Below are 16,879 nucleotides of genomic sequence, written 5' to 3' on the forward strand. Positions count from 1 at the left end.
GCAGGGAAGCAAAGGAGAACTTGCTCAGAGCTGGGCTGCACTGACGCGAGTCACACACAACGATCCAGCGATGAGTAGAAGCCACTCCCTGGCTTAAATGCTGGCTGCACTGATGAGGCCCAGGTGTTTCCTCTTCAGAGGGGCGTGAACCCACCATGAGTTCCGCTCTGTGTCAGGAATACCAGTTTGACTTTATTTAAGAGCTCATAGCTCAGCGCTTGACAGAATAAAGCTGTTTGCTTTACTATAGCCTACATTGTGTGTGTTTGTGTGTATTTTGTGCAGGTGTCCATTGTGACAGTGTGTGCGAGGAGAGTCGCTGGGGACCCAACTGCTCCTACAGCTGCACCTGCGAGAACGGGGGCTCCTGTTCTCCAGAGGACGGCACCTGTGTGTGCGCTCCAGGCTACCGGGGGACAAACTGCAGAAGAAGTAAAGGATTATTTTTCACACCCACGTTTCTGCAGTCGTGTACTGAACTCACTCGACCACAGCTGCAGTGGTGGCAGAAATCCTGACATTTTGCTTTAAATGGGAACTACAAATAGTACTATTAACAAGACTCCTATACAATTAGTAAAAAATGAGAAATGAATAAAGTACTGCTGTCAGCGTTAATCTCGTTAAAATGATGTTAACCACATTAACGCGGTAAATCTCTGTTAGCAAGTTAGCGCCCCGTGCGTGGGGCTGGACAGCGCTAACGTGCTAATGAGTGAACCTTGCTAACGCGTTGATGCTGTGCAGTCCCACGCACGGGGCGCTAACTTGCTAACAGGGATTTACCGCATTAACGCGGTAAATCTCTGTTAGCAAGTTAGCCCATTTCGCCCCGTGCGTGGGGCTGGACGGCGCTAACGTCCTAACGAGTGAACCTTGCTAACGCGTTGACGCTGTGCAGTCCCACGCACGGGGCGCTAACTTGCTAACAGGGATTTACCGCATTAATGCGGTAAATCTCTGTTAGCAAGTTAGCCCATTTCGCCCGGTGCGTGGGGCTGGACGGCGCTAACGTGCTAACGAGTGAACCTTGCTAACGCGTTGACGCTGTGCAGTCCCACGCACGGGGCGCTCACTTGCTAACAGAGATTTGCCGCATTAACGTGGTAAATCTCTGTTAGCAAGTTAGCCCATTTCGCCCCGTGCGTGGGGCTGGACGGCGCTAACGTGCTAACGAGTGAACCTTGCTAACGCGTTGACGCTGTGCAGTCCCACGCACGGGGCGCTCACTTGCTAACAGAGATTTGCCGCATTAACGTGGTAAATCTCTGTTAGCAAGTTAGCCCATTTCGCCCCGTGCGTGGGGCTGGACGGCGCTAACGTGCTAACGAGTGAACCTTGCTAACGCGTTGACGCTGTGCAGTCCCACGCACGGGGCGCTCACTTGCTAACAGAGATTTGCCGCATTAACGCAGTAAATCTCTGTTAGCAAGTTAGCCCATTTCGCCCCGTGCGTGGGGCTGGACAGCGCTAAAGTGCTAACGAGTGAACCTTGCTAACGCGTTGACGCTGTGCAGTCCCACGCACGGGGCGCTCACTTGCTAACAGAGATTTACCGCATTAACGCGGTAAATCTCTGTTAGCAAGTTAGCCCATTTCGCCCCGTGCGTGGGGCTGGACAGCGCTAACATGCTAACGAGTGAACCTTGCTAACGCGTTGACGCCGTGCAGTCCCACGCACGGGGTGCTAACTTGCTAACGGAGATTTACCGCGTTAATGCAGTTATGCCAATAACGTCATTTCAACGAGATTAACGCTGACGGCACTAGAATAAAGTGATAGCTGCCACCTGGTGCACTGTTTCTACTGGATAATCTATTAACTTTCTAACATATGTCTGCTTTGTTATTCCAGTTTGTAACTTCTTCACAGGTCTTTGAAATAAAGTCTGTGTAAAATTTGTTTTAGAACTAATTAGCAAATTTAATGATCGCAGCATTTGTCTTACAAAAACAGAAACAGTCCTCGTGGCTGGCCAGAGGGATGCTGTGGCTTATGTTGGCACTTCCACCTCTTTTGTAAAGATTCAGAGGACCGAGTAGAGGAGGAGAAAACATCAGAGTTTTACAGAAATCTATTTTGAGGCTTGTTTTCAGTCAGGGTGAAAATAACCACAAGGATATCGCCATTTTTACTGACTTTAGCATTAGGGATCTGTGTGTCACCCTGCATATTAACCTGTACACGGTGGTTTGTTTAATGGGTGAAGCTGATGTTCTGAAATCAAGAGTCTAAATTCCCAGTAATGGCCCAGTGAAACTGAAGTTTAAAGTTCATTTATTTTGTTTAAGAAAATAACTGTAACTCATTCACGTTGCACCTGCTTGAAATCGAGTCTGAGGATGCTCATAGTGTGAGTACACGGAGTGTGTTTGTATGACCGTTTCTTCTGCTTCTTTTGGCATCAGAGTAATACATTTAAGCTCTCACAATTCAGAATTTACACAATTATCATAATGAGGAAAATCCTGTAGCATGAGGGAAGAGGGTTGCCTTGCCAGTTAGAGCAATTAGAGTTACGTCAATTAAAGCAAATTAAAGGCCAGAGGAAGACTTATGAGTCCTTCCTGTGCGGGAAGGAAGAACAAATCAAAACTAATACAGCTAACAGGCTGACCCATGGGACGAGGGAATGGCTAGAACGCTATTCCCAGTACACACACCATCACAGAATGCACATGATGAGCCACAATGTGGATTTTTCCTCTACAGCATGTTCTCCTGGCTTCTACGGCCATCGTTGCAGTCAGATGTGTCCTCAGTGTGTCCACAGCGATGGGGCGTGCCACCACATCACCGGCCACTGCAAATGTCTCGCTGGATTTTTTGGCTCCCTCTGCAATGAAGGTCAGTTTGTCTGATTCCATTAAAAAGTAATTCAGAAGTACAGAAGTAGAAACACTTCATAATTACAAATAAGTGTCATTAACCGCAGGTCGCGCACACAAGCGGGACCCAAAAGCTAACTCAATACGCTTCAGAGTGAGCTAGTACAGGTTGTATTTATTTTAAAAAAGGTGACCCGGAACAACCAAGGGAGGCGAAATCGCCCAACTGAAGAAAACCAGGAGGACAAAGCCAGTATTGGTCAAGTTACTTGAAAAAAGTAATCAGTAACTAATTACTGATTACTTCCCCCAAAAAGTAATCCCGTTACTTTACTGATTACTTATTTTCAAAAGTAATTAATTACTTAGTTACTTAGTTACTTTTTAAAAACACAATTTACAACCTGAATAGGTGATAAAGTGATAGATCTTTCAGCCCAATTCTACTTTTTCTGCATAATCATCATACAAAATGTAATCAAATGGAAAAGTCTCTTTTTAAAACTTGTTTTATTAGTTTTAATCTTTTAACTTTAAATTTAATTATCTGCAACATTCTCTGACTGGAAGAAATTAGTTTAACATTTAAACCTATTTTCTGCACATTCCAGCACATAAAATAAAATATTTTGTGTGTTTACACTCAGTCTTTCAAATAGATGCAAGTAAAACACAGCAGAAAATAAATAAAGTCAAAGACTAGCGGTCCTGTTGCTCTATTTTCACCTGTAAAGCAGGAGTGGGGTAGGCGGAGGGTTACCCTGGTGCAGGTGTGCAGCGGTCAGTGGAAGAATCCGTGAGTTTCTCTGTGAGTTTCTCATTACGTCGTAGCTACTCGGTGCTTGCTCGGAAGTTTAGGGGTTTTTTTCGCTGTAAAAAGAAGTTTTCTTCCCACGCACAACGGACACTAATGTTTTTGTCACTTTTTATGGAATCAAACTCAAAGTAAGGTCAGTACTTCCACGCTTTAAACGCTGCACGCTCATACTCTCTCTGCACTCGATATATGATCCATTGTTGATCTGCACACAGCTGTTGTCACGAAAGTCGCACTCGCTTACGTCACTGTCATGAGACATTCTCACAAAAAATCAGGGTTTGTAACGCAGTAACGCAGCGTTCCTACGGGAAAGTAACGGTAATCTAATTACCGTTTTTGCAATAGTAATCCCTTACTTTACTCGTTACTTGAAAAAAGTAATCGGATTACAGTAACGCGTTACAAGTAATAATAATAATAGATTGAATTTATATAGCGCTTTTCGAGACCCTCAAAGTCCTTTTCAATTCCACTATTCATTCACTCTCACATTCACACACTGGTGGAGGCAGCTACAGCTGTAGCCACAGCTGCCCTGGGGCAGACTGACAGAAGCGAAGCAGATTTCTTGATCTTAGCAACTTCATCTATCTGTTGATTGTAATCCCATGCAGGGACTTGGTTGTCCATGAATTCCTCTTCCTGTTCAGCATCACTATTTGTCTTCAGCTGTCTGAGGCGATCTCTGAGGGCCGTCTTTCTGATGCATTTACAGATGCTCTGTTTTTCATCATGAAATGTGGAACTTCATGTATTCTTGAATCATTACCACTGGCCTGTGGATACCCAGGTACTTAAGATTTCAGTGATACTGCCAGTGGGGATGGTGCGCAGAGCAGTGTTCACATCTACAAGCATTTCCACTAATGAAACTGTCAGGTAGCTGGGGGTTCTTGGTCTGTGGCTACTTTGAGTCTCACTACAGCCACAAACTCTCCAGAGAGTCATAAAGCCTGCAGAGAGGATTATAAGAGCGGATCTTCCATCAGTGGACACAGAGCGCTGTAAGAAAAGAGAACAACACATCATCAGAGATTGTCAGGTCTCTGATGATGTGTTGCTTCAGGTCACACCCTCTCTGCACCAAAACAATCAGGATACAGCCAGAGATGCAGCAGAGTGGACAGTCTGTCGCACACACAACACGCTAACACAACAGCGTCTTTCCCACCACAGTCAGACTGATGGCAAAAAACAACATCAGTAAAATACACAAAATCAAATGTTTCCAGTATGATATATATTTCTATATGCAATCCACATTTCAGTGTGCAATAGACTAACATGCAATATTTTTCTATACAATAGTCATTTATGTGTAATGAAGGAACTGCTGTTCTATGCTTGGTATAAACTGAAATGATATAGATCGGACACAGACTGAAAAGATTTTGAGCTTCTGAGGGAAAACAGCAAAAATCAGTGTGCTTAACAGGAAGTTGAGATAGACTATCAGTACTTGCTAAGGGGAGGAAGAAACAATGCTATTAACCTCTTAAGCCCCAACGCCCCCTGATACGATATACATATTTATATATGTATATATATATATAGTTGTGTGTGTGTGTGTGTGTGTGTGTGTGTGTGTGTTTGTCCATTATTCTCACTATTGTTTTCACTGTGCTGTTGCCTTTGAATCTCCAGCTTTGATAGTAGCTGTCTTCTGTTGATGATATTGCACTGATGTTGACTCAGTGTCCACATCAGTGCATATAGCTCCTTTCATTGGGCCGGAAAAGGATGGAGTGCCCACTCCGGGTCAGGGATGGGTTCCTGCCCCAAGTGGGTGAGTTCAAGTATCTTGGGGTCTTGTTCACAAGTGAAGGGAGAAAGGAACGGGAGATCAACTACAGGAGAGTGATGCGGATGCTGCGCCAGTCTTTTGTGATGAAGAGAGAGCTGAGTGTAGAAGCGAAGCTCTCAATTTACTGGTCGATCTATGTCCCTAACCTCACCCATGATTAGGGATGGGTATCGTTTAGGTTTTATCCGATACCAAACCGGTACTTTTGAAACGGTGCCGGTGCTTAAACGGTGCTTAAACCGGTGCTTAAAGAATGGAAAACACAAAATTGGTCCAAAAACCTCTCATGTTCAGCTGTTTTTTTGTAAAAAGATAACAATGTTAGCCTTTTCTGCAGCTATGGGGCATATATGGTATCACTCTTGGCTGGAAGCAGCTTAAACAATGGAAAAAACACAAACTTTGTCCAAAAACCTCTCATGTTTAACTGTTTTCCACTTTTTCTTTGGTCATTTTAGCCTTTTTGTCCAGGGTGAAGGGAGTATCTGCCATCAAACAAGAAGACAGCCGCATGTAGCTATGATGATGTTTGCTAGTTCACCTTACATGCATTAATGTAATAACGTGGTTAGCCTACTCAACGTAAATTACACACGAACAACATTAAGCTACTCACGCAGAGAAGAACGGCTGCTGCTGCATCATCATCCTCATCATTTCTGCTACACTGGCAGGGCTAGGGGCCAGGACTCTCCTCTTCGGGTTTTTGGGGGATGTTGCTAACTCCGGGTCCAATAACAGGCACCACACCCGCAGTAGATGTGCTCGGTGTGAGGTCTCGCAGCAAGCTATCAAATACGGCGCATTTCTCTGCTTTTAAAAAAACGCTATGCGTCGCCAGGTGTTTCATCAGATTTGAGGTGTTACCTCCTTTGACAGTATCACAGTATCAGCTTAAAGCATACCGGTATCCATCCCTACCCATGATCACGAGCTGTGGGTAGGGACAGATACAAACAGCAGAAATGGGCTTCCTCCGAAGGGTGGCTGGCCTCTCCCTTCAGTTCAGTTCAGCCATCCGGGAGGGCTCAGAGAAGAGCCGCTGTTCCTCCACATCGAAAGGAGCCAGTTGAGGTGGTTCGGGCATCTGACAAGGATGCCTGCTGGGCGCCTCCTGGGTGAGGCGTTCCGGGCATCTTCCACCGGGAGGAGGCCCTGGGGAAGACCCAGGAAACGCTGGAGAGATTATATCTCTCGGCTGGCCTGGGAAAGCATGGTGTTCCCCCGGACAAGCTGCTTAGGCTGCTGCTCCCGCGACCCGTCCTCAATAAGCAGAAGAAGATGGATGAACCTGTCATTGGGTTCCATAGTCTTTTCTTCTCAGTGAGTTGGTGCCCTGTTTATACTTCAGTTACAAACTAAGTAAAGTCTGGAAGCTGAAAACAAAGGAAACTTTGCTAGCTTATCAAAACTGACATGGACGGTGTGTAGTGGTTGTTCTCCAAGATAGAGGTCAGCTGTGGTAGACTTCTGCCCCAATGGATGTGGTGCTGTTCTTGTGCCGTGATCACTGGATCCGTAGTGTCTTTTAAGTCTTTTCTAGCCACTGGGAGGATTTCTTGAGGTTAGCAACATCATCTATCTGTTCATACTGCTGTCAAAAAGTATTTACCTCCTTGCTAATTTCAAATTTTTTGGAGATTCATCACACTTCCATGTTTCAGATCATCAAACCAATTTTTATTCTAGACAAAGATAGCATGAGTAAATATAAAATACGCTTTTAAAATGAATCAAATGTATTAAGAAAGCTGTCCAAACCTGTATTCTTAGTGTTTTCATAGTGTTTTAATGGTTACGTGGGCACAGGACCAGAACAGAGCTGGTGTCCAGTATAATCACTGCAGTCAGCCTCCTGACATTATTAACGCAGCCGTTTTTGTAAAACACTGACATCTCTCATTAGCTTTAGGTCAGAATGCAAGCTCTGCATTCAAAAGCAAAGCCCTCGACTGTTGGCGTCTCAGTGGAGAATGTACCAAGTGAACTCATTCTTAGTCCCTTTTAGTGCAATGTATTCAACCATTTTATCTCAGTAATCTTTTTGTTGCCTCCTCCTTTACATCAATATCTTAGTCTGGTTTAGTTGCTCAGTAGGTTGAATAGGTGTTCATCCTCCTACGAACCCAGTTGGTTCAAGGTCTGTTGCTAAGTCGAGTTTTAAATAGAGGCAGTGGAGGAGTGTGCTTTGAAATATTCATCATCATTAAACATGAGGACAGCCTTAGTTATGCCCCGTCCTACATTAGCCATTCTGCTGGCCACTGCATCTTTGAGCAGCCCATAGATAACTGGGTGAGGCTTGATAAATCAGATGTCCAGCATTGAGGCTTTATACTGCCTGAAGTGCCAGTCCAGCTCTATCCCCGTTCTCTTGCTGGATAACCTTTTGCAGCTAATTATGTTATTGACCGATAAATTGTAAAAAACAGGATATGTAGGATCTTAAAAGAACAGCGTATGTGAAAGTCTTAACAAACCTGTTCCCACAGTTGTTTTCCTCAGTTCTACAAACACTATGCAGACAAAACTTTTGGGTCACACCTTTAAGTCTTTGAAAGCTCTTTTCAGTAGGGCTGCAGCTATTGATTATTTTAGTAATCGAGTAATCTACTGATTATTCCATCAAGTAATGGGATAAGAAATACTTTTGTTTTATTAATGGGCAACAATAAAATATTAAAAAGTGAAAAAACAGAAGGACGTGGTCATCTGTCAAAAAACTAAACCCTCTGACTGTATTTATGTGCCATATTAAAATGATATTTTTGAAAGAAAACTTTTGTTTTAATGCAAAAATACATAAAAAATCTCAAGTACAGTCAAAGGTCAAAGTCAAATAAAATAAAATGTCTATGCAAGAGAAATTTCTAAGGCATAGAAATGTGTTCAGGCTTGCTGATCGAGGCAACAGGAGCACTGACGGTGTTTTGTCTCCAACATAGATGGTATTGTATGTACGGTCGGCAAGGTCAGTCTCTTAAATAAAGTCTTCTGAATCTGAATCTGAATCTGAATAGATGAGGTATGTGTGGTTATGTTTGTATGTAAGGGTGGCTGTAGCTCAGGAGGTAGAGCAGGTCACCTACTGATCGGAAGGTTGGTGGTTCGATCCCTAGCTCCTCCAGTCTGCATGTCAAGTATCCTCGGGCAAGATACTAACCCCAAGTTGCTCTCCGATGCGTCCATCGGAGTATGAATGTGTGTGAATGTAGTTAGAAAAAGCACTAAGTATAGATAAAGTGCTTGTGAGAATGGGTGTGACTGGGTGAATGTGGCATGTTGTATAGAGCGCTTTGAGTACTCCGGGAGAGTAGAAAAGCGCTATATAAGAATCAGTCCATTTATGTTTATGAGTTTTAAATCTGCAAGAGAATGAAGCAGATGTTGCCTTTAAGCCTTTAAAGGAGAATGAGTGGCTGTAATGAAAACACCCGAGCATATCATCATTATGAAGTTTGTACTTTGATGCAAAATGTTTGTGGCGCTGAAAATAAGACATTACAATGGTGTAAACCTTCATTAATATTAGTAATAATTAAGTAGTAACCTAACAATAAGGTCAGTGGATTAGAGTTTTATTGGCTTGTAAAAAAGCTTTTGTTTTAAGATTTTTACATGTTAATGCATTTTAATTAATGCAATATTTATTATACATTATTATATTATTTCACCTTAATTCACAAAAGCTTTTAAATTAATATGGTGCAAAATTAATATGCACCCCATGTTTGTTGCAGATATTACTTCCACACTACAAAACTCAGTGTGGTGCATAATTAAAAATATCAAAGGAGACTGACCTCAGCTTTTATCAACTAGCACTTAGTTTAGGCGAGTCTCCAGTCATTTTCATTCAAAAAGCTGATCAACATTTACTCTGTACTGTACTTCAGTACTTTACAACTCACAGGTATCTGCATTACTTGAACTTTGGTTCTCCTTTTTATTATTTTTTATGGCTACTTTGATATATATATATATATATATATATATATATATATATATATATATATATATATATATATATATATATTTCCCTCTTTATTTATAAAGTTTTGCACATGTAATTTGACATATCAGGCCCAATACAGCAACCGATATAAAGACATATATCAAAACAAATTAGGCCATTAAAATTCAGATGATAACAATAAAAAAAAAGGAAATAAGGAAGAAAAACAAAAAAACAACAACCCACACACAGAAAACAACAAACAAACAAACAAACAAAATAATAATAATTTAAAAAATCAACTCCCTCCCAAAACCATAACAAAAGGGAACCCTGTGGTACAAAAGTTTAGTCTGTTGTGTTTTCAATGAGTTAAAGTAAATGATAAAAGGCTGCCACATCTGTGAGAACTTATTAACATTTCCTCTGAGTCTAAATTTTATTTTCTCCACTTTTAAAAAGAACATAACATCTTCCAGCCAACGTGATCGGGCTGGAGGGTGAGGAGCTTTCCAGGACAGCAAACTTCGACGCCGTGCCAGCAGTGAAGTGAAAGCGATAATATCCAGTTGCTTACGACTAAGGTTCAGGGTGGCGTCCTCAGAAACACCAAAAATGGCAACTAGTGGACATGGTTTGAGAGTAACGCTCAAAACATGAGAGAGCACTTCAGAGTAAAAAGTCCAGTATGATTGAAGTGTTGGGGAGGCAAAAAAACATATGAGTTAAATCACAGGGGGACGTGTTGCATCTGTTGCACAGGTCAGGAATGCTGGGGTATATTTTAGATAATCTAGATGTTGAGAAGTGTAATCTGTATACCGTCTTAAACTGAATAAGGGAGAGTCTTGCACACGAGGCTGAAGAATGAATTCTGTCAATTACTTTGTGCTGCTTTGATATATTTGGTATTTTACTTCATCATCTGACAGTTTATATTACTGTAGGAGTGTGTGTGTGTGTGTGTGTGTGTGTGTGTGTGTGTGTGTGTGTGTGTGTGTGTGTTCTCTATCCATATTTACAATAATAATGTTCAGCTTATGTCACGACAACTTTACTTAAATTTTGTGGCTACTCTGAGTCTATTAGCTAAGCTAACATTAGCTGCTAACCTACTGTTAGCTACTCTGTTAGTGGACAGTATGTGGCATAAGGTAATAACTACAGGAGACATTGTCCTAAATATAACTTTGGGAATAAAAAAGGTTTTACTTTCCTCACATGTTTCACATCACAAATGGTGTCCAGCCTGAAGAAGAAAAAAACCCACTTCTTATATAATGGACCTTAATACACAGCAACACACTGGCTAAGTTTAAACCTTTGATCTTTGTTATAACACCGAGTGCTTTTTTGAAATAGAGGTTTAATTTCAGTGTCCATAATATCAGTGTGAGCAGCAATCAAACAGTGCTCCCTCTTTATTTGTTTAATATGATGCAGGTTTTAAGGAATTTTCTCAAAATAAGACCAAGGAAACATACACGTTCTCCTTTTTTGCATTTTAAATGAAAAACTTCAAAACATGTTTTAAAAGACGTTTTAGCCTTAGGCAGCCAACACAATCCAGCTTCTTATGCATGTTTTAAAAGCTCAGACACTAAATGAAATTCAACATCAAAAATGTGAAAATCTCAAAAAATAAAAAACTGGAGTTTTTTCTGTCGTTTTTCACATTTTGTTATTTTCATAAATCGTACTTCTTTAATCATTTTTGTGACCACATTTGCATTATAATGCAGCTGTACAGGAAAAATGCAAAAACAAATGAGGGAGCAGAATATTTGTGTTGCTTTATTTTATTATTATAGCACTTTCGAATGGCACAGTCTAGCTTTTGTTTTTAAAAAGGTTAAAGTGGTATTTCACAAGACTTAAAGGCAAGAATGAAGTTGCCCAAAGAGATGAAATGTGACGAACTATAACTTTAATGCCCTGAAGAAGAGGTAAAACACACCTGTGTGTATCCTGGTTGAAGATAACTGCACATATACACCCCATCATCCGAGTCCAGCTGTCGGATGGACAAACCTGGGGATTTGTTTTGTTCCTTTCTTTCAGGGAGCAAAAGATACAGTCATAACATTTTGTTCCCTTTCAATCACTTTAGTTGGCACAACACATACAGTATGTGACACATATACATGCCCCACATAGCAGCCACAGAACTGGAGTCAGACGACCAGTATTTAACTTGCACTATCACGGTCAAGTAATAGAACTAAACAAAAGTACAGTGATGACGACCGGACCGAAGTGCTCTTACATCCTGATGCAAACTGAGACTTTTGGTTCTGTAAGCTAGGAAGACTCCACAACCCAGTGGGAGACCCTGTGTTCAAACAGAGCTTTACCTCTGGCTGGATTAGCTTAGCAGACAAATAAATGGTCAAATAAATGCACATCCTGAATGAATCAACATAACACAGGAAATGCAGCTCCATCCCCTTGCGGAGGTGTCTGTGGACATGACCTTGGAAAAAGACACCTTTCCAATTGCAGACTCCTAGCTCAGCAGCCTGGGCTCCCTCCAAGCGTGAAGAGCCAATAAGCAAGTTTTGGTAATCGATAGTGTGAGACAGTCCAGCACTGAAACAGTCTTATGCTTAAAAGACTGAGCAGCAAGAAAAACAGCAAAGAAATTAAAAAGTTAAAATCCTTTGGAAGCCCAATCAGCATCCCGACTGAAAATAAGCGAGGCTGACATGAAACATGGCACTCAGTGTCCTCGCAAATGTGGCTGAAAAGTGAGCGTATTTCGAGCCCACATTTCTAACAACTACTGAGTCAGGGTAGCAAACTTTACTGAAAGGTCACTGAGAAATCCAGATTGTGTGACAGATCCAACAACAGTTGCATTGCTGCACTAGCTTGATCCAAATGACAGGAATACTGCTGTCTTTGAGGGGAACCTCAAAACATTTGGTGGGGGTTTGAGAAGTGACAGACGACCCAAAAGGCAGAACCTGGTATCTGTAGGTTACAACTTTGAGTGCAAACCTTACAAATTGGCTGTGGTCGAAGTATACAGCCACATAAAAGTAAGCAGGTTTCTTGGCAAATGAAAGGGGGCCAGTTTGATTCCAGCCACAGGCATAAACCCCCCGTGGTTGCATCAGAAAAGAAACTGTACCAAATGAAAGATGTGGACATACCCACTTTGGTGACCCTTGTACCAAGAAAGTAAGTCAGTGTAGTTTTAGATCAGTTGTTGTAACCCAGTATCTTTAGTCAACTCCATTCAAAAGTGTTAGCATCTTGAACCTGTAAGACTGCAGATGCTTGCTTAACGCATGCAGGTGGAGAATAGGATGAAAAACTTCTCCCTTTCTTTACAACAATAAATAGAAACTCTAACAACCTTCATTTTCTACCTTATTATTGCCACCACCTTCTCTCCCACAATAATCTTTACTACTGAGAAGAAATGAGACGGCCTGGTCCAGAATTATAGCAACAGATGAGGAACAAGCTGAGGGAGGTGTGCTACATCTTTGAGCCTACAAATAGAAAATTGTAGTATGTAAATGGAAAATGGACTGGTTCTTATATAGCGCTTTTCTACTCTGTCTGAGCACTCAAAGCGCTTTATACAGCTAATTCATTCACCCAATCACACAAGCACTTCTAAGCTCAAGTGCTAAGTATCTAACATTCATACTCTGATGGATGCATCAGCAAGATGAGCAACATGGGGTTAGCATCTTGCCCAAGGATATTTGGCATGCAGACTGGAGCAGCCTGGGATTGAACCACCGACCTTCAGGTTAGTGGCTGATCCGTTCTGCCACCTGAGCTACAGCCCCCCCATATGTCTATGCTGTCTTACATATACTTGCTAATGGTAGCTTATGTCTGTATACTATATGTATACACAAGAAAGCTGACAGTAGGCAAAAACAGAACGCAGTTTTATCCCCCCAAACAAGGTTCATCATGCTGAATTTGGCTGAACTTGGCAGCTAGGGGTCAACATCAGCAGGACTTGTTATTTTTATAGGATTGTTTGATTTTCGTCATCAGTTTTGTCTCTCAGCTGTCTTTCTTGGATCATATACAAGTGGAAATGCAATACACAATATTTGGCTGCTTCATAACCGTATAGTCATCTTTGTTGTCTTTATCCTGATATCCAGGTGTAGAGCAGGGCTCCCTTGTTAGAGCCAAAGGAGTCATTAAAAACAGTAGCTTTGTAGAGTGATGCAGAGGTTCTTTAATCATTTTAATTGAGCTTGTATAGACTAATGCATGTGAATTGTCTGATGTAACATTTCAGAACACTGGACAGAGTTTTGGTAACATTTCAGTATTTTATTGACTGCTACATCATCACTACTTGCTCAGACATTGACATAAAAAGTAACAAGGCAATGCATTTAAAATTACACGTGTTCCTCACAGAATGCACTCGGTGGATATTGTCGGGGGATTACTGCGTCGAATTCATCTTGTGTGGAATATGAATATGTGTACATTTTGTAGTTTCAGAATAATCCCTCAAGAAGTCACCCAGCATTTCACCCTGGACCAAGTTATTGTGAAGAAGGACAGGATGGCATCACCAGAGAGCCACAGCATAGATAATTAAAATTAATTGTGTGCTCATTTCATAGATGATCAACAGGGAAATAGTGAGCAGTCCCTCTCTGAACTCTCCTAGTCTTATCATATGCTCTTTGTATGCTTTGATCCAAACTTTACAGATACTAGACATAAAGCACTAACTGTTACATAAGTAAAGGGGCTTTATAAAGGCACTCATAGTAGTCTATATTACACATTAACTGCGACATTTTGGGGACATGCTGATGGCAAGTAGAAATATTATGAGTTGAATAGAATAAGATATTTATAGACTCAGGTGCACATAAGTGGTCCGCAGGTGCACATTCGCTGTCAAAATAAAAGCGCACCAGATAAGAAGTTGCAACGCGTGTTTGCGTACATAAGATTTTCAGGAGGAGGACAGACATTTGTTTAGAACTCTTAAAGATGTCGAAGAAGCTCCTTTAAGCAATTACTTTGGTGTTCCTCCACCTCCAAAGAAATGTCAGGAGTCCGAACCACAAAAGAAGCGCGTATTCTCGGGAAAGTGGTTGCAGGAGGTGAGCTGGCTTCAAACAAATGATGAACGCACGAGATTTGGTGCAGAATGTGCCGTGAAAATCCCACTCTAGCGGACAAAAACAGCCTTTTATATGGACGCGTTGCAACTTCTTATCTGGTGCGGGTCTTTTATTTTGACAGCGAATGCGCATCTGCAGACCACTTGTGCACCCCTGTATATAGAGATAGATACTGTGTGAAGATCCTTTGTCTCCACTGCTGTTCTCCAAGGCCTCAGCCCCTTCAGCCAGATCATTAAGCAGACTGGCTATGGATACCAGCTGTGGAATGGAGCAAACATGAGCCACCTCCTCTACATGGATGACATCAAGCCGTATGCCAGGAGTGAACAAGGCATTAACTCACTGATCCACACCACTAGGATCTACAGCAGTGACATCAGAATGTAATTTGGACTGGAAAACTGTAATCAGATGATAACAAAGAATAACACGATCAAAGCAATCAAGAGGATTAGAGTGTCAGAGTCACTATCCAGGATGAATCGACAAAGATTCATGAGTACATCCGAAAGATGGCCACAACTGATCGTGTGCTTAGTGAATATCTCAGGCCGCAGAAACCTTAACAAGAAGAGGAACGATCATGAAAGAGCCTGCCCCTGCACACCGTGTACCAATCATCAGAATCATCAAAATACTTTATTCATCCCGGAGAAAATTGTGTGGTCACAGTTACTCCAAGACATTGAAAACAGTAACTAACTTAAGTAAATTAAATAATACAATATGTTACAAAGTTACAAAATATAACTTTGGCAGGGGTGTGGTCTGTGGCAGCAGCCCAGAGACCACACCCCTGCCACAATAGCAAATTAGCTCTAGTCAATACAAACATCTTTAATTATAAATATTACAGTATATTAGCTGTATATATATATATATATATATATATATATATATATATATATATATATAGTTGAAATTGAGGTGCAAATCTTGTCATATTAACGTTGTTAGTTTTTCTGCAGAGGACGTGATGCAAACATTGCAGCGTGTATTTGTGCTTTGGATGCAGGGGTTGTACAGGGAGCCACAGGCACGAATGATTTCCTGTGTCGTTCAGTGGTGCATTTGAGTGATCTCAGTCTCTCACAGAGTGTGCTCCTATGACAGGCTAGAACACACAGCGGGTGGGAGGTATTGTCCAGCATTGTCCTTACATTGGACAGCATTTGGGGTGTCCAAACAGGGGTGGCTGTAGCTCAGGAGGTAGAGCAGGTCACCTACTGATCGGAAGGTTGGAGGTTCCCGATCCCAGGCTCCTCCAGTTTGCATGTCAAATATCCTTGGGCAAGATACTAACCCCAAGTTGCTCTCCGATGTGTCTATCGGAGTATGAATGTGTGTGAATGTAGTTAGAAAGCACTAAGTATAGATAAAGTGCTTGTGAGAATGGGTGTGACTGGGTGAATGTGGCATGTTGTATAGAGCGCTTTGAGTACTCCGGGAGAGTAGAAAAGCGCTATATAAGAATCAGTCCATTTCCGACACCACCTTTAGAAAGTCCAGCTCCACCCCCACAAGGTTACTGACCATGTGGATCAGTTTATTGAGTCTGCTGGCATGCGCAACCCTCAGCCATGCAGCAGCATGGAGTGTGACAGTTGCCATAATAGACTCATCGAAAATCTCGAGCGTTGTCCAACAGATGTTAAAAAAACCCTGAGCCATTTCACAAAATAGAGACAGGGCTAGCCCTTCCTGTACAGTTCAGTGGTGTTTTTGTCTCACTCCAGTTTGTTGTCAGTGTGTACTCCAAGGTATTTATAGTCCTCCACTATATGCACATTGACCATTTGGATGGAAACACAGTCATTTCATTGGTCTTTGTCACATTGAGCTGCAGATGGTTCTGCTTGCACCACATGTCCACTGATTCCCTGTGGTCTGTTTCATCACCTCCACTTATTCATCCAACTACCGTAGAGTCATCAGAAAACTTCTGAAAATGGCAGGTGTCTGTGCTGTGGTGTAAAGGGTGAATAGGAAAGGGGAGAGGAGCGTCCCTTGTGCTCCCCGGTGTTGCTGATAACCTTGTCAGACACACAGTGTTGAAGACACACATATTATGACCTTCCTGTCAGGCAGTCTATAATCCAGGGAACGAGAAGGGCATCCACCATCCATCGCTTTGAGTCGTTGAGCCAGGAGGGTCAGCCTGATAGTGTTGAATGCACTGGAGAAGTAAAAAAAAATGACCCTCGCGGTGCTCGCTGGCTGGTCCAAATTGGTGAAGACGTGATGGAGTAGGTCGATGACGTCACTATGAGGTGGGGCTGGTAAGTAAAGTGAAGGTGGTCCAGATGCGGCCTGACTATAGGTCGGAGCTGATCGAGGGTGGG

The 16,879-nt window shown here is 42.0% G+C and overlaps 1 protein-coding gene across 1 annotated transcript in view; it reads left to right on the plus strand.

Annotated features, from left to right (window-relative positions):
• LOC102798111 (uncharacterized) overlaps positions 1 to 16,879 on the plus strand; it is a 275,012-nt gene that overhangs the window by 224,181 nt on the left and 33,952 nt on the right. Inside the window, exons 15-16 of the mRNA XM_087842715.1 lie at positions 286 to 432; positions 2,714 to 2,848. Of these exons, the coding sequence (XP_087698841.1) occupies positions 286 to 432; positions 2,714 to 2,848 (282 nt within the window). The remainder of the gene's footprint in view (positions 1 to 285; positions 433 to 2,713; positions 2,849 to 16,879) is intronic.

Source organism: Neolamprologus brichardi, chromosome 1 (genome assembly GCF_056152115.1).
Source record: "Neolamprologus brichardi isolate AB-2024 chromosome 1, ASM5615211v1, whole genome shotgun sequence".
Classification (NCBI taxonomy): Eukaryota; Metazoa; Chordata; class Actinopteri; order Cichliformes; family Cichlidae; genus Neolamprologus; species Neolamprologus brichardi.